General features: G+C 49.5%; 8 protein-coding genes across 8 annotated transcripts; 5 read left to right on the plus strand and 3 right to left on the minus strand.

The window, feature by feature from the left end:
• Positions 1-3,075: 3,075 nt before the first annotated feature.
• AtWU_03863 (sugar transporter) lies at positions 3,076-4,920 on the plus strand (the record flags this gene model as incomplete). Its single annotated transcript, XM_035498974.1, has 6 exons — positions 3,076-3,100; positions 3,156-3,283; positions 3,354-3,540; positions 3,594-4,120; positions 4,181-4,471; positions 4,537-4,920. The coding sequence occupies 6 exons, from the start codon at positions 3,076-3,078 to the stop codon at positions 4,918-4,920; spliced, it is 1,542 nt and encodes a 513-aa protein (XP_035354867.1).
• A 1,028-nt stretch (positions 4,921-5,948) lies between these two features.
• Positions 5,949-6,568, plus strand: AtWU_03864 (uncharacterized protein; the record flags this gene model as incomplete). Its single annotated transcript, XM_035498975.1, has 2 exons — positions 5,949-6,174; positions 6,234-6,568. 2 exons carry the CDS (start codon positions 5,949-5,951, stop codon positions 6,566-6,568), a joined length of 561 nt encoding a protein of 186 aa, XP_035354868.1.
• A 1,324-nt stretch (positions 6,569-7,892) lies between these two features.
• On the plus strand, positions 7,893-8,219 carry AtWU_03865 (uncharacterized protein; the record flags this gene model as incomplete). The annotated part of the gene is made up of 1 exon (XM_035498976.1): positions 7,893-8,219. One exon carries the CDS (start codon positions 7,893-7,895, stop codon positions 8,217-8,219), a length of 327 nt encoding a protein of 108 aa, XP_035354869.1.
• Positions 8,220-8,385: 166 nt separating this feature from the next.
• AtWU_03866 (putative malic acid transport protein) lies at positions 8,386-9,650 on the minus strand (the record flags this gene model as incomplete). Its single annotated transcript, XM_035498977.1, has 2 exons — positions 8,386-8,601; positions 8,655-9,650. 2 exons carry the CDS (start codon positions 9,648-9,650, stop codon positions 8,386-8,388), a joined length of 1,212 nt encoding a protein of 403 aa, XP_035354870.1.
• A 1,279-nt stretch (positions 9,651-10,929) lies between these two features.
• Positions 10,930-12,588, plus strand: AtWU_03867 (Zn-dependent exopeptidase; the record flags this gene model as incomplete). Its single annotated transcript, XM_035498978.1, has 3 exons — positions 10,930-11,188; positions 11,254-12,395; positions 12,463-12,588. 3 exons carry the CDS (start codon positions 10,930-10,932, stop codon positions 12,586-12,588), a joined length of 1,527 nt encoding a protein of 508 aa, XP_035354871.1.
• Positions 12,589-13,543: 955 nt separating this feature from the next.
• AtWU_03868 (transcription factor domain family protein) lies at positions 13,544-14,511 on the plus strand (the record flags this gene model as incomplete). The annotated part of the gene is made up of 6 exons (XM_035498979.1): positions 13,544-13,791; positions 13,852-13,904; positions 13,964-14,023; positions 14,084-14,161; positions 14,217-14,294; positions 14,351-14,511. The coding sequence occupies 6 exons, from the start codon at positions 13,544-13,546 to the stop codon at positions 14,509-14,511; spliced, it is 678 nt and encodes a 225-aa protein (XP_035354872.1).
• Positions 14,512-14,737: 226 nt separating this feature from the next.
• AtWU_03869 (uncharacterized protein) lies at positions 14,738-15,548 on the minus strand (the record flags this gene model as incomplete). The annotated part of the gene is made up of 2 exons (XM_035498980.1): positions 14,738-14,922; positions 14,996-15,548. The coding sequence occupies 2 exons, from the start codon at positions 15,546-15,548 to the stop codon at positions 14,738-14,740; spliced, it is 738 nt and encodes a 245-aa protein (XP_035354873.1).
• Positions 15,549-17,077: 1,529 nt separating this feature from the next.
• On the minus strand, positions 17,078-18,598 carry AtWU_03870 (pyridoxal phosphate-dependent decarboxylase family protein; the record flags this gene model as incomplete). The annotated part of the gene is made up of 1 exon (XM_035498981.1): positions 17,078-18,598. The coding sequence occupies one exon, from the start codon at positions 18,596-18,598 to the stop codon at positions 17,078-17,080; it is 1,521 nt and encodes a 506-aa protein (XP_035354874.1).
• Positions 18,599-19,766: the final 1,168 nt, after the last annotated feature.

Genomic DNA, 19,766 nt, shown 5'->3' on the forward strand with positions numbered 1-19,766 from the left:
CGGCTTCACCTCACCGCCAGTTCAGCGGTCACTGAATATTCCAGGACTGACAGAGAAGCCGGACATCGTAGTCAGATCTGCTGAGGCAATGCCCGAAGCTGCAATACCTGCGGCAGAAGGGTTGTCCCTTGCGTCTCGACTCGAACCTGGTACCCCCCATTTTTAGATTGTGGCTACTGACCTGATTGGGAGTCGAGACTGACACTTGTCCTCGACATCGGCTAGAACAGCATTAAGATGCACTGGAATATGCTCTCTCATATTGATCCCACCAGATAGGGTCGCCACTGCTTGCGCTTGTTTATCGCTGCTTTGGTGCCTTCAGCTAACCCGGACATGTCATTGTAGTCACGAACCCCCTTGCACAGTCGACCGCGACCAGATTCCGCAAAAGAATGAAAGGCTTCTGGTATTCATTGTTCTGTTTCTTTATTGCGCATCAATTGTATGCCGGACCCTTCAGCCGACGAACGAGGAAGCCCAAAGAACGTTCAGCTATCCCACAATTCTGAGCAAAGGTAGCCAAAGAGCCGTCAAAACTATGACATGAAATGAATTGAGGAATAGAGGTCATGTAAATCGGTTGTTCTAGCATGATCGGTCCAAATCAGTATAGTAATGATATTGTCGTACTGGTCCTTCAGCGTCCTCTAGATATTTCCAGTGTGGGAGAGGCAGGGAACTCTCAGCTTCAACGAGAAAGCAAAGCCAGTACCAGAATGATCATGTAATCTTCATAGCCGGATTCACGACGAGTGTGAACTACCAAATGCACGCATCAATTCCGCGAAGGGGGCCACTTTGGCCGGAGCTACATAAGCGGTGGTGAGTCATTAGACCACTCCTTAACTGGGAATCAGGGTCTCCGTCCTCCACATTCCCCACCAGTGATGTTGGCGCTCAGATCATGCTCCGAGACATGGAGCTAGCGGAGAACTGCTTTATAAGCGATCGGAAACATTCCTTGTACAAAGGTCGTCATGCAGTGTATACTGCATCGGTTAGGCTACTGGCAGAGTGTTCCATATTAACATCAGCTGTTGGGGAGGGAATCGTATCGCACAAGTTAGTTCTATTGGTATGCTTAATAGCTGTAGACCGTCCCAGTGACTCTCCGGGGTATTTTGAGTCTCCTGAGGTCTGCGTAACCAATAATTGCGGAGCGAGGAACCACTAGTGCAGAGAAGGATCGCAATTTAGGCATATAAGCGACTCCCTGCTGCTGATTGAATTGCCTGGTAGAATTTGAATTGCACTTCCGATGACATTTGTAAGACTGCCAATTTTGATCACGAAAGGCATGCCGCAACATCTATAGCAAACACTTTCAGCAACATATTTGCCTGCATGTGCGAGCGCCCGTCTATAATGCAATGCTCATAGCATATACTGATTGTCCCTGGTAACATAACGGCAGCATTTCTCCCCGATGCCCAGGAACTCTATTTATCATAGAGCAGGAGGCAGTTGGGATCATCTGATTCCATCTCACGTTCCCCTATTTGTCGCATGAGCAGTAGACGCACGCAGGCACTTTCCAAGCTTCGCTTAGAGGTGAATACGAGGGGTAGGCCATGCATTCAAGATGCAATCATACTCAGAAGAGCATCACCCTGGGTCTGTTGGCTGGTTATCACTGACTGCTGGAGGTTACGACAGGCTTCGGAAGTCTCTTAATGATACAGTAGTCTTTTCCAAAACTCCAGCTTCTTCTCTCAGGTAGTCTGAAGATCTGCTTAGGAAGCAGTAGATGACCCCTAGCAAGTCTTCGTGGGATCTCAAAATTACTTGTGTTTCCACTGATAGATACTTCCACGAGAGGAGCCGTTTACACTGTCCATGTGCTCAATTCTACCACCATTTCTTGTCACCCAGTGGTGCTTTCCGAATTATTCTTCCTATGTCGCATGGTGCCCATGACTGAATCCGTGTCGGGAAACTGCATGGTTATTCCGCTGACTCATAGATTTTGATAACTATCAAATGCAGTCAGGAGCTATGAACAAACAGTGACTATGCCAGGATATTCCCCATTGGCCATGGAGCGCCTCCCAGGTGATCATAGGTCATAAGTGCGAAGTAGCCGAAGCCATGGACTGGGCTAATCGGTTAGTGCAGCCACACCCAGGCAGCCACTTTGATAGTGTTTTAAACTCGTGTCCTGCAGAGTGTGCTATACAACTTTCAGAGCTTCCCAGTTGGGGGTTGGCCCAACCAGATCATGTAGGGTAATGGGTGAGAACAATGAGGGGCGAATGAGCGATAGAGAAAGTCCAAGATTGAGGCCCTGAGATATACACGTGTGTTTGTGTTGCTAGCAACCATCGCGTTGCACTTCTTTGATTGGACAAGACCGGAGAACCGAGCTCCGGTTTTATGGTTTAATATACTATGCGTCAAAGTCGCCGAGTGGAGAATACGTTCAGCATTCCTTTTCGGCACTGTCTGGAGAACCCATGGATGGCAAGGTGTCGGGCTGTCGGATGCACATGTCATCGTTCTCAAGCGAAGCCTTACCGAGACAGACAGGATGCCAATGACGAGAACTAGTAGTAGACTAGGCCTCCTGGAGAGGTAGGTCATGGGTGATAATAATTACTCCGCATGGGGTCTCCAGAAATGAGCCCTTGGGTTCCCAGGCAAGGTCAATTCACCCGAACTCGGTTAAAATGGCATTCAGCCGGACGGCAGGCACAAAGAAGGAAAATCTCCGTCGCAGAATCAACCGACTGGATCCGGGGCCGTGAGGCCCTCCACTCGGGAGGCAGACCCCCATCCGTCCCCGGATCCTCTGATTCGTGCTCCATCCTGAATCCCCGGACCTCCGCATTATAGGCCCCGGCGATCCTTCCTCTTTTCGGGATTTATCGGCCATGCGTGTCTCGCACCACCCAACTGCACCGCGAGTCCGTCTGTGACGCCATGCCGTTGAAGCCGTACCGGCGCGATGCAGCTTCGGCAGCTACTTCCTAATTGCCCTCTATAAATGTGGCCCGGGTCCCGGGTTGCTTCTCCGCATTCTCGCCGGGTTGCAGTCCACTCGTCGTCAACAGCTCGGTGAGACCGTTGGACATCATGTATACCATTTCGAATATTTACGGTATGACTGGACTCCTAACAGTGACCGTCCTGCTCAAGCTAACTGAGATATGCAGTGCTGGCTGGCTTCGGCACCATCGGCGGTGCCTTGTTCGGCTTCGATGTCAGTTCCATGAGTGCCTGGATTGGCACGGATCAGTATCTGGAATACTTCAACTCTCCTGATTCCGACTTGCAGGGTGGTGTAAGTAATCAAGTCCTTCAAAGCGTGAAAATGGGCACAAATGACTGATCGTGAATCGCATCTTTTCTAGATCACCGCTTCCATGTCTGCTGGCTCCTTTGCCGGTGCTCTCGCTGCCGGCTTCATATCAGACCGGATTGGTCGTCGCTATTCCCTCATGCTGGCGTGTTGCATCTGGGTCATCGGTGCTGCCGTTCAGTGTAGTGCCCAAAACGTCGCTCACCTGGTTGCCGGGAGAGTGATCAGCGGTTTGTCCGGTACGGTTCTCAGCTATCTTTCTGGGATCACGATATGCTAACCGATGCTATAGTCGGCATTACATCCTCACAGGTTTGCGTCTATCTCGCCGAACTAGCACCCGCTCGTATCCGTGGCCGTATCGTCGGTATCCAGCAATGGGCTATTGAATGGGGTATGCTCATCATGTATTTGATCTCATACGGATGTGGCAAAGGTCTGGCTGGAGCGGCTTCTTTCCGAGTTTCGTGGGGTGTCCAGGGTATCCCAGCACTCATCCTCCTTGCCGCATTGCCCTTCTTCCCTGAATCGCCTCGTTGGCTGGCAAGTAAAGAGCGGTGGGAAGAGGCTTTGGATACTTTGGCTCTACTGCATGCCAAGGGCGACCGCAACGATCCCGTGGTCCAAGTGGAATACGAAGAAGTGCAGGAAGCAGCACGCATCGCCCAGGAGGCTAAGGATGTTTCATTCCTTTCCCTGTTCGGACCAAAGATTTGGAAACGTACCGTTTGTGGTGTCAGTGCTCAGGTCTGGCAGCAGTTGCTTGGGGGCAATGTTGCGATGTATTACGTCGTGTATATCTTCAACATGGCTGGCATGGTAAGTCTGCCTTGTTCTTCAGGCAGATGTCCTTGAAACCGAACTGACAGTTTTTTTTAGTCTGGAAACACGACTCTGTACTCGTCAGCCATTCAGTACGTGATCTTCTTGGTCACAACAGGTTCTATCCTGCCATTTGTTGATCGGATCGGTCGACGACTTTTGCTTCTCACTGGATCCGTCCTGTGCATGGCCTGCCACTTCGCTATTGCTGGTCTTATGGCTTCACGTGGTCATCATGTTGACTCTGTCGATGGTAATTCGAACCTGAAGTGGTCAATTACAGGACCGCCCGGCAAAGGTGTCATTGCTTGCTCATACATCTTCGTTGCTGTTTATGGGTTCACCTGGGTATGTAGCTGTCCAGTCTCCCGAGATCATCCAAAATCGGCTTCAGCTAACGTGACCTAATGTAGGCCCCTGTGGCATGGATCTACGCATCCGAAGTCTTCCCTCTTAAGTACCGTGCAAAGGGTGTCGGTCTCTCGGCTGCGGGTAACTGGATCTTCAACTTCGCGCTGGCGTACTTTGTGGCACCTGCTTTCACCAACATCCAGTGGAAGACCTATATTATCTTCGGTGTCTTCTGCACTGTGATGACGTTCCATGTGTTCTTCTTCTACCCGGAGACTGCTCGACGGTCGCTTGAAGACATTGACTTGATGTTTGAGACCGATATGAAGCCCTGGAAAACACACCAGATCCATGACCGCTTCGGCGAAGAAATTGAGCGACACAAGCACAAGGACATGGTTGACCAGGAGAAGGGAGTTGTGTCGACTCATGATGAGATGGCGTGATGAACTGTATTTGTTTAGATGAGTTAGCGATAATATATGAGAACAGTGAACGATTGTATGGAAGCAGAGTGGAATGTAATCCATAGTGAATCAAGTATGCTGGGGCGAAGTAGTGGCTGAACATTATGATCCAGTGTAGGTGATCTGAGGCCAGCTAATTGAAATCAATCAACGAGAATTTAGGCCAATGCGACGTGCTCTTGCACCAATCGGGTGAATCGGTCCTCCCCAATATAGTACTTGTGTTGTAAGTCAGTACCTCGTCATCCATGACAATATGGACTGTCTACTCATCTGCATTTGCTACATTTTGACGTCTATACTCTTCACTCATCATGTGGGTACTATCTACAAGCGCTCGTCGATCTGGTGTCTATTTTGGAGAATATAAGCATACTACTACGAAGTAGTACTACTCGTACTAACAATGAACATATAGTCTCTTCCAGTACGAAGATCAAGGGTGGACGGCGACAAACCACCGATCAACGATTTTGACGATCCAGAGATCTTGATGCAGCTATCAAACCAGGGTCCACGGTGTCACATACTATTTCCTCTTCTGGCCAAATCGCGTCTCATGGAGCCATCATTATAACCGATTGGTGGAAAATTAAGAATTCGCATTATATGTATAAGTCAGGTGACGCATTCCTACTTATCTCAGCTGTGACGTACTTGTGCACAATGAGTGGACGGCAAGCGCAAATCTACCATGACGTCATCCCAGCTCCCCTCGACGCGTCCCTCGCCATCTGTCACTTGATCACCGCCACCGATAGAGGAACCACGTCTGCAATCTATATGCCAGAACCTGATATCTACTGTGTATAGACACTGCGATGCATTTGCGCTTGGCAAAACCACATACGTCATGCCGTCCCTCATCCAGACCACCTCACCACACATATATACTTTGAGCGGAGCATCGAGGAGCACCATGTTCGGAACCATTCTCCATCAACCGTGACTTCTCTGGAACAAACCTCGTTCATCCTGAGTTGAACAGTACCTTTTAAACTATCAAAATGGACTCCATCAAGCAAACCATGGGTACGACGCCCAACCACACCGAAGAAGAACAGCGCAAGCTATATGACAACCTTCCCGCCGAGCAACGCGATAAGCAGTCATTCACGGAATGGGTGAAAGAAGCATACAACGAGCAATACGAGAAGTGGATGCCTTGGCTGGAGGATCAATATCTTAAGTGGTTCGGCAAAGGTGATAACAAGGCTTCCTACGTGACCAAGGGTGCGCTAGAATCATTGCTATTTTCTGCCCTTCATGCGTATGCTGACTATTGCGACCAGACAACCTCTCTAAGACCAAGGTCACCGGCGTTAAGCAAGTCGATCAGATCCAAGACGACGTAAATAATCTCGTTGGAAACCAGTTGGGCGAAAACGGTCTGCTGGCCCCAGTTGGTAACATGGTTTCAAAGGAGGGCTTCAATCGCGCTGAGCGTGGAGGGAAGGATGAAAATGGCTCTTATGGAGGCCCTCTTGGAGGGGCAACCGATCCCATTGTCGACAACTCCAAGAAGGCTGGCCAGGGACTGGCCACTGGGATACAGTCGGCTGGGTCCTCTGTTGCTAGCGGAGCCAAGAGTTGGGGGAGCGCGATCCCAGGATTTGGCAGCAAGTGAGATGGTACTTGAGCATGTGTCTGCCTGGTAATATGATATGATATGATGGTATGATTCAACGGCCTGCTATAACTTCTTTCGGTTTTTCTGCTTTCTTCATGCATCCAAGGATTTGCCATATCTTTTTAATCTGATTGTATAATTAAATATCCTGTATGTCTTAGCTTCCGGACCAGTACCTCGTCCTTCTCGAATATACATGATGCCGGTTAATGAAGCCCCAAACTTTGGTGGCATTGATCCAATGTAAGGAGATACCAGTGTACTTTCTCGACAGTCAACCAAGATAAATTCGCGACCTTCACCTCAAAAAGCATTAAACAGAAACAGATAATTCTCATAGTCAATCATGCAGTAGAAGCAACACAGCCGGGTAAGACTCGCATAATGGTCTTAGTGCAAGTCATCATACACCAGAATGAATCTCGCCCTTACAAACAATATCTAGGCCTTTAACTTCGTCACAGACCAGTCGACTTCATCTAGAACACAAAGAATATAAGCAAATTCATACAAGATAATTCCCAAAACTCGACGAGGAGCGGCGCCAGTACGCCGTAATCGAAGGCAGAATCAGTACTACCTCGGGGGCGGCGAGTACACCGCTTCCCTGACCGCCAGAAGCGGCAGAACCTAGCGAACCTCGATCAAAAAGCCTCGGATTTTGCGGATTTTGGAAACGTACAGTCCCAGAAAAAGGAGCTGGGAATCTGTATAAAAAGGCGGTGGCAGAATACCACTATGGCCTCAGGCAACGATGTGCATATCTCATCGCTGAGATAACTAATTCTGATCCATGACATTCTTCCACTTCACATAGAACGTTCTGTATCCCACCGTGATATCACCTCCTTTACGCATTACAGTGATTATGATGAAATCGACTTCACCACAAACCCAAATCTGCGGGATAATGCTATTGTAGCGAAGCTTGAGCTTACTCGGATTGAGACGGCCATACTGCGGGCATTTTGTGACCCACTTTATCCACATCTTGAAGACACAGTTCTGGATAACCAGGGGCAGGAGAAGGTTTCATGATATTGGCTTTGAGGGAATGGTGATGGTGGCGATGAGGGATGCGTCATGAGGTTGCTGGCCTTCTTGGGAACTTGAACGTCATTTACGGGCAGTTAGTGGTAAGGGGACAGTATTTAGATGGGGAGGTTGGTCGCTGTGGTTGTGATGAGATATACAATCATGAAATGATGACCTGAGTTATTTGTCGCAATATACATAGAATTTTCGAAGTGTCGAAGTGAAGGTGAGTCTCAACACTTCCTCAATCTATGCATATCTAACATCTACAGCAACAACCATCAAAATGCCGCACACCAAAACAGATACCGCATTCCGATACCCCCAGAACGAAGACCAGAGCCGTCGTCTTCGCAACACCACCCAGGATCAAAGAGCCGCTCAGAGGCAGCAATACTCATCGGAGTCAGCCACTGCGGCATCCCTGGCAGCCGATCCAACCTCCAACTGGGGTCCGGAGGAATTCTTCGAGACCACCGTCGATGAGTACGGTCAACCGGTCACTGACCAGTGGGCGTTCACGGATGGTGCGAGGATGAGTAGAGGCGTCTCTGGTCATGATGAGGCTGATGCGTTTGAGGCTGCAATGATAAGTTCGATTGAATCCAGTTAAATTCAGGCTGTATGGGCAGAATGGTGATCTATCCTGAGGCATATTATCGGTAATTTAATAATGCTTAAAGTGAATATGAAAATCCCTTTATGCTAAAGATTCCATATAACATTATATCAAGAGCGTCGAGAGTTTCCACGTATGTAGCCGTAGTAGTTGGCTAGCGTTAGACCTGCTTATCAACTTCTCCGGCTTGATAGTGGCCGGCCCGCCATCCGTGCTGAAGTGACAAGATTTGGCCCGTAATTAAACCCTTAATGGTAAATATATGATTTACAATCCATATGATGAGGAGCATGAGGGTCAAAGCGGTTGACCACACCTTGAATGCAGGCGAGTCCATGACTTTGCCAAGCTGGACGGCGGCATTGGTGTAGACACCCTGCAACATCCTGTAAGATAATGATGAATCTCAAAAGGTAAATGTACACTCACCCACGGAAATACCAGAGACCATGCTGAAAGTGAATATTGTATCCTCCGCCAACCCCCTGGTTGCTTGATAGCCGTATGCAGAATGCTGATGATGGCGTAGCCCCACCAGAAGGTTCCGTAGCCCCAAGACAACAAACCAGCCAATTGGCTGGCATAGCCAATTGGGATCGCTGCTTCACCGGTCAAGAATGACCCCCGATTGTATTCTGCAAATGCCCCAGATCGTACAACCTGCCCGAGAATCAGCAGGGCAAAACTGCCCTGTCCAAACGGGCCACAGAGAATCATATCTTGATAGACCTGTTCCATGGGCATGAATTCGCGCTCGAAGAGACGAGCAATGAAGACATCCGCAAAGGACATTGCCAACGGAATACCGACACCGACTTCAAGGTATGCTACAATGATGGTCGGGACTTGCAGCCGAGCGCCAATTCCACTATACTCACATACGACACCTCCGCCAGCGGCGGAGGTTAGCGCACATATCAGTGGAAGCAAAACGGAAGGTACGACAGCCTTGATTCCGGGAGCTTGTAGCTTCACGAAAATGTACGGTATTCCCATAACAGCGGTTAGAGCCATAGCCGTGTTGATCCACCACAGGACGTATGAGGCCATTGGCCATCCTGCACCCCATTGCTGGGCAACGGCCAAGGCGATCATTTGAATGATTGTTGTGAACGTTATAGAGACGCTAGTGAGACATGATACCTCCACCATGCTTGCCCGGAGTGCTCGTGCGACGTGCCGTGGATACATGAAGATTCGCGCAAGGTAGACGGATACGCATAGTGCCAGGAGCGCGATTGTATACACCCAAACTATCACAGAGATAATACGCAGACCATGGAATTGATAGTCCAGTTGATGAAGAATAATGGCTATTACACCAGTACCTTGTGGTATCAGAAACCATTGGGAGGAAAAGTTCCATATTGCGATGCAGATTGGCGACGTTGGTACTGGCGTGTCATGGGCTTCATGATCTGGCATTTCGCAGAGCAATCCAGAGCCAATGCCCTGTAAAGCAAAGAAGTGGGTTTTGGTAAGATTGCTTTTAAGAAAGAACAAATTCAAATCTCAGCCTATGCTGACCTGAATGACATCATGATCCCTTTGACCGTGTAGCAGTAGATACATGCGGGTGATCGCGAGATTTAGTTCCGATTGACAGCAGAAAGCCTGTCCGAAAGAACAGGCAAGGGGATAAGATCTAGAACGGGGCTGCTACTACTTTGTCCAACCTTTGTCAGTTCTAAATGAGGCCGTAGTGACGTAACTCGGCGCAAGAAAATGGGTGGTAATTGTCCGCTGGGAGATTCCATGGAACTGGCGCCGTTCAACTTCCCGATAACTGTACCGAATACTCATATCCGGATACAGGCGACTGATAGCCGTGGTTCCAGTCAGACGTAGCACAGCGATTCTGTTCTCCCTCTAGCTATGGGAGTGCTTGTTGCACTGGGAAGGGCCCTCCTAGTCGTGTATCACAGCAACTATCACTTGCGAGACAAGTATCAGATTCTTGCGCGGACATCGTCTCTAGCAATAGCTTGATGGTTTCGGAATGAGAATCGCCAGGCTAGATCACCTGAAGTATCGACTGGGGCATGCGGACAGGTCTGGCCTTTAATCCGATCTAGAAGCTCATTGTTTAGCAAGACCGAGGGCGATAGCGAACCGTAAGATTGTATCCGTTGAGCTACATTGTCAGAACAGACATTCAGGGTCTTGATGAGTGCCATGGGGAACCAAAGCTCCCCAGTGACGCTGATCAAAGGACCCGCTCGGGTCGGGAAAGGAATGGCGCCCTGTGCTTGCCGTTGGATTCCACGGAACGACTCCGATTGACTCCACGAGATTTGCCAACCGATTGCCAGTGGTACGAAGAAAGAAAATCAGTTTATCATGCAGAAGCAGGATGGCATTTGTGTCGGAATGGTGGTGACTCCAGGTGTTGCCGAGAAGATGGAAAGTGAGGCTGCACTAATCCTAATCGGGCCGATAATGACGCCTTTCTCGATGAGGCAGGTCAGGTGGGTGTCACGGGTCTATCTTATCGCTTATCATCTGACCGGTTCCTGGCAGGAAGCTCCCCTTCCCAGCTCCCCGTATTTATTCCTCCTCCCCAAGCTGTTGTTGTTTGATCTTCTCCCTGTCTCGCCTCCTCCCTAGCCTCCATTCGACGGGCTCTTCCATCGTACTTGACGAGCCATCTGTCTGGTATTATTCTTCATATATCATTCTTATATAGTGCTTTGTTCCACTCACCATGCGCGTCGACTCCGCGGCGCTACATCTGGCCCCAGTGCTCCTGGGCCAGGTCGGTGCTCTACAATTACCCTTATTTCAAGAGTCCAATTCAAAGTGGCCGTCGACAAACGCAGGTGAAAAGCCACTGATTAGCTCTCCGCTGCTTCAGGAGCAGGTCAAGGCGGAGAATCTGCTGGACAGGGCCCGGCAGCTTTACAAGATTGCGGAGCTTGGGGAAGACGAATATAACCATCCCACTCGCGTCATCGGCAGCAAAGGTACCACAGACCTCTTCCCATATCCTCGCAATGATCACAAACAGTTGACGATTCCTTTCTCCTAGGTCATCTTGGCACGCTCGACTACATATACTCCGCCCTTACCGACCTCGGTGATTATTATACTGTCGTCAATCAGTCCTTCCCTGCCGTGAGCGGTAATGTCTTCGAGTCTCGCCTTGTCCTTGGTCACGATGTTCCCAAGTCGGCTACACCAATGGGTCTCACCCCCCCAACGAAGAATAAGGAGCCGGTATATGGCCCCCTGATTGCTGTATCTAACCTCGGGTGTGAGGCCTCGGACTACCCTTCCAACTTGGAAGGCGCCGTTGCATTTATCAGTCGGGGAAGCTGTCCGTTTGGGACAAAGTCTCAATTGGCTGGTAAAGCGGGAGCCGTCGCTGCTGTCATCTACAACAACGAGCGGGGTGACCTGAGCGGAACTCTAGGAAACCCAACACCCGATCATGTTGCTACCTTTGGTATCTCCGACGCGGATGCTGCCCCGGTCCTGGAGAAGCTGAAGAAAGGCGAGAAGGTCGACGCTATCGCCTACATGGATGCGATCGTCGAGACCATCCACACCACCAACATCATCGCGCAGACCACGGATGGTGACCCTGACAACTGTGTAATGCTGGGTGGCCACAGTGACAGTGTGGCCGAGGGCCCGGGTATCAATGATGATGGCTCTGGTACTCTGACTCTTTTGGAACTTGCCACATTGCTCACCCAATTCCGTGTCAACAACTGTGTGCGATTTGCTTGGTGGGCCGCCGAGGAGGAGGGCCTTCTCGGATCTGACTACTATGTGTCCGTTCTCACCCCGGAAGAGAACCGCAAGATCCGCTTGTTCATGGACTACGACATGCTCGGATCGCCCAACTTTGCGTACCAAGTGTACAATGCCACTAACGCTGTGAACCCCGAGGGATCCGAGGAGCTTCGTGATCTCTACACTGAGTTTTACGATGCTCATGGGTTCAACTACACGTACATTCCCTTCGATGGACGCAGCGACTATGATGCCTTCATCCGGCATGGTATTCCCGGTGGTGGGATTGCCACGGGAGCTGAGGGAATCAAGACGGCCGAAGAAGCGGAAATGTTTGGCGGCGTTGCTGGCGAATGGTATGACCCGTGCTACCACCAGCTCTGCGACACGGTGGCCAATGTGAACCTGACCGCGTGGGAATGGAACACCAAGGTAGGATTACTACAGTAGTTATACTTATGCGGATCATTCCTTTGCTGATTAGTGTGATTCAAAACAGCTCGTTGCCCACTCTATTGCGACTTACGCCAAATCCTTCGACGGATTCCCGGAGCGGTCCGATGAACCTATCAGTCCGCTTGCCTATGAGGAACCGAAGTACCATGGCCACTACCTGCAGTTGTAAGATTCATGTACCCCTAAGCTTGATAGTGGGGTAATATCTGTAGCGGGGACCCTTTTTGTCCTGAGGCTAAGTCAGATTGGAAATTATGAGATGAACGAATAGACTGTCACTTTTCATGTAGACCATCACCCGGGAAAGTCTGTTGTATCATGTAAACGTTCGTTAGAAGATTGTCTGTTCAGGAACGCATGTACTTGTGGGGAAACGGTTCGGGACTTGCCTTGAATGGTTCCAACTTTCCTCCATCCTTCTCCTCTGGCACCCTCATACCGATCTCTGTTAATCTGATCTTATCTGTAGCATTTGCAATGATGTTACGAGGGACCAGAGTGTCTAGCAATGAGATGATAAACAGAATGTAAGCGCTGCATCGCCGCTCAATCTATTTCCCAAACATCACGTAGACATCTTCAATCTAAGCTAAAAGGAGGAATGATTCAGAGACATAGTAAATGCCGATTCTTAATTTACCTACGATTCGTGCAATAACAGCTCACTGCCCTATACCATGATATACCATGATATATTGCCCTCTCCCCCTCCGGGAAGAGATCGACAATTCCGGGACCGCCATGAAACGTTGGTGGGCCTCGGAGTGTCGAGGATTGACACTAGGGCCACGCTAGAACCCTCAGGGTCTGCAAACTACTCTACGGGGTGACTCCGAACAGGGCGTGAAACGGAAGTTCCTCCGAAATTGTCGCGAAAGTGTCTGTAGAGTAGTGATCGAGACCATCATGCGATCCCAGAACAATTAACCATTCTTATTTGGCACTTCTGAACGTGGAGTGGAGTCATCCCCTTTGTTGAAACAACACGGCCATGTTTCCTTGCCGTCCAATCCGCTCCCTATAAAGCCAGCGTAGATCCGGTTTGGAAAATGAGATAAACGGCTCCTATCTCGTCTGTCAAAGTCCATTGTCATACGCTATCACGGATTACCCGTCTCATCAGAATGCGCGGAATTGAAGCTCTTGCCTTCCTGGCCGCCATCGGTGCTGCTCACGGCCAGAGCACGGTCGGATTTGGCCCGTATTTCTCTCTGGGCCCTACCCAGTCGTGGATTAGAGAGGCCAACACCACTCTGGTTCTGCCCGAGGCTCCTAGCCCTCAGAAGGACCGTCTTGCTCTCTGGCCCGGTATGGGTACAAGCGGTGGTGATCTGATCCAGGCTCTCGCTGTTTCTTTCTCCGACCCCAACTCGTAAGTAGATAAGAGACCAATAGTATGCCCTTTCGGAATCATTCTGATAAACTATTGCAGCAACTGTGGTGCCAGCTCTGGACAGTGGTGTACCTGGGCTAGTACCCTTGAGGGTGAGTCATCATATAGCTTTATCATAAAAGTACTACTGGTCAAGCTAACTTCGTGATAGGCACGCAATTGGGTGGCAAGGAAGTTCCGGCTTCTGCTGGTGACAAGGTGACCATGCACTGTAGGTATACTGTCTGCTGCTCTCCTCAAATATCCATACTAATCTCGATTCACCTATAAGACAAGTATAACGACAGCACGGGCAAGTACGACCAGACCGTCTCGATCAACGGCGAGGTCGTCTCGACTCTTTCAACCAGTACGTTTTCCACTCTTTTGCATTCAAGCTCCACTTGTATACTGACAAATATCAGGCTCGGGACAAGCCCAGGGCTGGGGCACTGCAGTTGAGTGCCAGGACGATGCGTGCCAGAGCACTGCGGGAGCTCACAGTAAGTTCCCTAACCATCTTCCGGAAAAAAAGGGCAAGATTAACAAAGAAAAACAGAGTACCTTGACACCACTATCATCCTTAACGCCGAGGACAACTCTTTCGGCGACACCCTGTCCATCAACGAGGCCAGCTCCTCCGGACTGTCGACCTCGGATAACGGCAAGACTTGGATTGTGTCGACCATCAACATCAACTCTCACACATACAACCTGTGAGGTTGGTATCAGTCTTGTATAGTATATTCTGGGGATAGCGAAGCTCTAGGAGTCTTCCCTTACAAAATTGATTGTACATAACTACGGAACATGCACCGCCTTTCACCTTCTTAGAATCGTCCATGACACTGATACAACATGTTCATTGAAACATCATAGTAACTAGTGACAGACAGCGTTATCATGCTCAGGAACATTGGCATTCCATAACTCGTGAGGCGGGTTCTTAGAAAAACTTGTTAACCTCCTGGTTAATTCCCTGGTTAACAGCACCATCCATTCCACCAGGGACATACTGGTCAACCTTCTGGTCAACCATAGAGTCGACAAAGTTGCCTCCAGAGTTACCACCCTGTCCCCCATTGTTAGAGCCTCCCTGGTTGTTGTTTCCACCATGGCTGCCGAGGAAGCCTATAAGGAAGGTTATTGTCAGCCACCGTCCTCAATTCCAGTCAATCATGTCGCGATTGATAGGGAAACAAACCTTCTGCCTTGTTCACCAAGCCCCCAAGCCCACCAGAGGAGCCACCGGAGGAGCCACCGAAGGAGTCATTTCCACCACCAGATCCTCCGAAGTTGTCTTGGTTGCCTCTTCCTCCGCCAAACCCAGAGTCATTACCGCCGAAGCCAGAGTTGCCAGAGCTGTTACCCCCGAATCCAGAGTCGTTACCCCCGAATCCAGAGTCGTTACCCCCGAATCCAGAATCATTCCCACCGTGTCTGGAGTCGTTGCCTCCGAACCCAGAGCCACCCCCACCAAATTGAGAGTCGTTACCGCCAAAGTTGTTGTTGTCGCGACTATTTCCACCACCAAACCCAGAGTCGTCGCCTCCATAGCTGTTACCACCACCGTTACCTCCAAAGCCGGAGTCACCTCCGCGGCCACCACCGCCAAAGCTAGAATCATTGCCTCCGAATCCAGAGTTACCTCCGCCGAACTGGGAGTCACTACCGCCGAAGCCAGAGTTGTTGCCTCCGAAGCTGTCACCACCACCGCGACGGTCACCACCAAAGTTGTCTTGACCGTAGGAGTCCATGGTGTCTATTGAGCAAAGAAAGTGTGTTGATATGATGATATAATGTGAAGGATTTTCTGGGTATCAATTGAGTGTAACGATCACAGAAACCGAGACGAAAAGAAAGAGAAACGGAAAGGTAGGAACATCCAGCTTTAACACCTCAGTCCCAACAGCAGAAGCAAATTGACCCCTCTATTCAACACCACGAGCTTGCGCCATTTTTTCGCCACACAATCCCAGCCTTTCCAGCCCTCAGCCATCAGCCCTCTTTTCTGAGACACCCCTAATCCCAAACTAGTGGCGCAATCCATGCATATGATGTCAAGCGCACACTAGTGAAGGAGCTAAGATGCGCCTTAGGGATCTCGATTTCAAATCACGATGCGAGATCTCGTCGATAATGACGCTAAGCTCCAGGGCGAGTCAGCTCGGGGACCATTCAATTCCGAGGGGATCCGATCATTTGTGATAAGACTGGGTTCGGGTGGGTTGTAGTGTGGCGATTTTGCTTTTGATCGCGATACGGTGTGAGTTCAACCAAGTGCATAAGTGTTCAAACACCCTCTTCGCACTATTTTTCCTTCAAAAAGTGCTTTGGAGGTTCTATTCGTGGCCTTATCTGGTTCATTGTGCACCCTGAGTATGTGCCACGTTTGTGTTCAATGTCGACAGCACTAAGATTAGGCACAGCACCACCAACCAACCAAAAGCCCTACCCGTCCCACACCACCAAACCAAGCTTTGGGACAAGCTTCCCTTGACCCGTAGAGGCACTAAGAACTGTGCCCTGAGCCCTGGATCCCTGATGGGTCCGCCCGACCAGATCCCGATGGGCTTGACTGCTCAGCGTGGTTTGAGCTCTCGAAGGGGGTTCTCTGGATCATACCGGATCTGACAATCTTCGCGATCACAATAAAGACATTATAGTAAAACAAAATAATCGGAAAGTCTATAAACACCTCAATCTTTAATCATGCCAAATTATCTTCAAATCACGTTAGGCTGCAATACCGATTCCTAATTGAGCCGGTGTCCTTACCTTCTTTCTCACCGAGAGGTCAGCACTTTTTTCCGGAAATTGACCACGGGATCGGATCTCACTTTCTGAAATATATTAACTAATATCATTGGCCGGGGCTGATATTTCCGGCAAAGATGTCCGTCTGCTAGAGTTGGGCTCGGAGTTACTGAAGCAGTTGCTTTTTTTATCGGCTAGTATGGGATATTTGAGATAGTCTGTAGGAAAAGAAATTATCCTCATCTAGTGATTGTTAATGTCTTTGTGGTAATTAGACGCACTGGTCGATGATGATAGTTAAAACTGTGACGTAAAGCACATTTACTAGAAGCTATACCATATCGTTTGGTCGACGTAGTATGCCGTTCAGTTAGGAAAGATGAAGATATGTACTGTGTCCTGAGACTATCCCTGACTCTAAATTGTGTCCAAATAACCCGCTATAAGATACATGGGAATCAAAACAAAAAAAGACATCGATCAAAACGCACACGTAACATACACCGTGATTTGTCGCATCGGGTGTAGCTCAAGCATGGTCAGAAGCTTCAACAACACAGCAGCTTATCAGAGGAGAACACAGTCCATTAGACATCTTTGGATATGTCTTCTTGACCTTAGAAGCCTCAGCTTGGGCAACTTTATCCACCCGAGATATTACCTCACTGATCGTTTCCGGCTGTACAGCAGGATTCATAGCACACATTCGAAGTGTAGTCCGCCCACGAATCTGGGTAGTTAATATAGAAGCGATATTCTCTGCCACGAGTCGTTGTGAAATAGCACTGTTCAATGAGTCTAGCTCCTCTTCACTAAACCCAGGAGGTGCGTATCGGAAAACCACAATGCTGGCAACTGTTGGCACCGGAATAATCCAGTTCTTGCACTGCCGGATACTATGATCCGCTGTACGGGTAAGAAGAAAACCCTGATCAATCATCTCACCCACACGACGGCGACCTAGAACCTTGAGAGTGAGCCACAGAGACATTGCACGCGCGGGGCGACTTAGCTCTGGACCGAGTTTGTAGAAATTGGTCGTGGCCTGCGGTTCCAATGGACCGGTGATGTATTCGGCATCGAAGGAGAAGCTGCGTGCGAGAGAGTTAACGTGCCGCGTGAGCACAATTCCGCAACCATATGTCTGGAAGAGCCACTTGTGACCATCCCAGGAGACGCTATCCGCGCGACCGATGCCATCAACGAGGTGGCGATGCTTGTCGGATAGTGCGATAGATGCACCATACGCACCGTCTACGTGGAGCCATAGGCCCTCATCACGCGCGATGTCGGCTAATGCGTTGAGAGGATCGATGCTGCCAGTGTTGGTGCTGCCGCAATTGGCGACCAGGAGAAAAGGAACGCGTCCGAATAGGCGATCTGTTTTGATGGCATGTCTTAGGATATTGACATCCATGCAACAGTTATCATCTGTTGGTATTTTATGGACCTGGTAGTCCATGAAGCCGGCAATATGTAGGGCTTTCATCACGGAGAGGTGTGTCTGGTCGGACATGTAGATGGTGGCGTTTGCTCGCTGCAAGGGCTGGAGTCTCTCATCGCGGGCTGCAACTATGGCTGTCATGTTTGCCATTGACCCACCCGAGACAAAGCACCCTCCCATTGAATCAGGCAGTCCCAGTTGAGAGCCTAGCCAGTGGATCATGGCCTTTTCAACCTCACTCGGACCAGAGCTTGCATCCCAGTTGGCAGCGTTTACATTCCAGATAGAAGTGAGAAGATCACCCAGACGAGTAATGGGGGCTGGGCAGGCTGGTATATAAGCAAAGTTATGTGGGTGGGTGTGGTGTACATGGTATTCAAAGAGCTTCATGGCTTGTTGAAGGGTAGAGACTGGATCCCGAGGATGATCATCCGGCATGATCTTATCCTGCAGGCTTGGTAGCTCACTGGAATCAAGTACCGGAAGGATGGGGTCTGATGGAGGTGGAAGGTCGGTTGTGAGGAGTTGATTCAATAGAGACCTCGCTAGCAACATGACATCGGTCCATCCTTCATCTGATTGGTCTTGGGGTGCATTGAAATGCATATTGTCAAGTTTGAAAAAGTGATCACTTCAGGGGATGGCGAGGCAACAAAGAGGCGAAGATTGTGTCTAGGTGGCTGTAAACATACTCGGAACACGGTGGCAGTTATGTGGCTTTATAAAGTGTGGCCGGGTCAATGTGCGCAAAAGGCTCTGAGCTGTATCGCAAAGTGATTAGGGAACGAAACTCTTCTGAGATCCACTAGATCGCAATGATCGTAGGTAAGCAAGATCAAGTAACACGGAGTTAACCAGACTCAGGTCGATAGAAAAAATAAATGTTGAGATCCGGCACTCCCAAGCTGACGAGTTTTCAGCTCCACAAAAGCAACATGAGGGACTGGTGTATCTAGCTCGCTGCGTATCCAAAGGTTCGCATAAGATTTCCCTCACGGGGCATATAGTCGCATAGTCTCTCTGTGCTGCGTCTGCCGATCTTTATGAACATATGATGTCCGAGACTGATCAGACAAGTCATTACTATAGACTATATACTATGTCTACTGTAGTAGTTAGCTGTTCATATTTGCTGTGAGCGGCAAGACGGATGCATCCGAGCGTGTAGTATGTAATGCCGTTGTGTGGCTGGGCGGGTATTTTGAAGCCTGCCTGTGGAGGAGTCATGCTTAGTGGACTGTGTAGCTGAACAATTTGACATGTCGTCTAGCCGCGGTTGCAATACCCTTTTCGACGATTCATGCCAATCAACGCAAATAGTTAATGTGTCGAGGTTGACGTATGTAGATCTCTTGCTAATAGCGGTGTGGCCCTAGAAAGGTTGCCGGTGACTGAATAAGTCACTTGTGCATGGGTGGCCGCCTCGTGACACTTGCCCTTTCAGCCGGGTAGACAGCTGAATTGGGATGTTACACAGGATTCCATGCAGTTGACGGAGTAAGTGATGGATTCCCATTGGCCAAGAAGCTTGCAGAGTTCTACATAAAACCCAGTAGTGTGGTTTCTCCGCTATTAGGGGGGAGACAAGAAGCTTTGAATGTAAAGATGGATGTCATTAAATTGTAGCTGGAATTGACCTTTCGCTGACCACAAGTTTGTCATTCAAGTCCCTTCAGCCACCTCACCCTACAGCAACAGCCAGTCTGTACGGAGACTGGAAGGGCGACCGAGCATCAGTTCTACGCTGACGCTATTGCTGGATTGGCTGTTTAGT

Source organism: Aspergillus tubingensis (genome assembly GCF_013340325.1).
Source record: "Aspergillus tubingensis WU-2223L DNA, scaffold_6, whole genome shotgun sequence".
In the NCBI taxonomy this organism is placed as follows: Eukaryota; Fungi; Ascomycota; class Eurotiomycetes; order Eurotiales; family Aspergillaceae; genus Aspergillus; species Aspergillus tubingensis.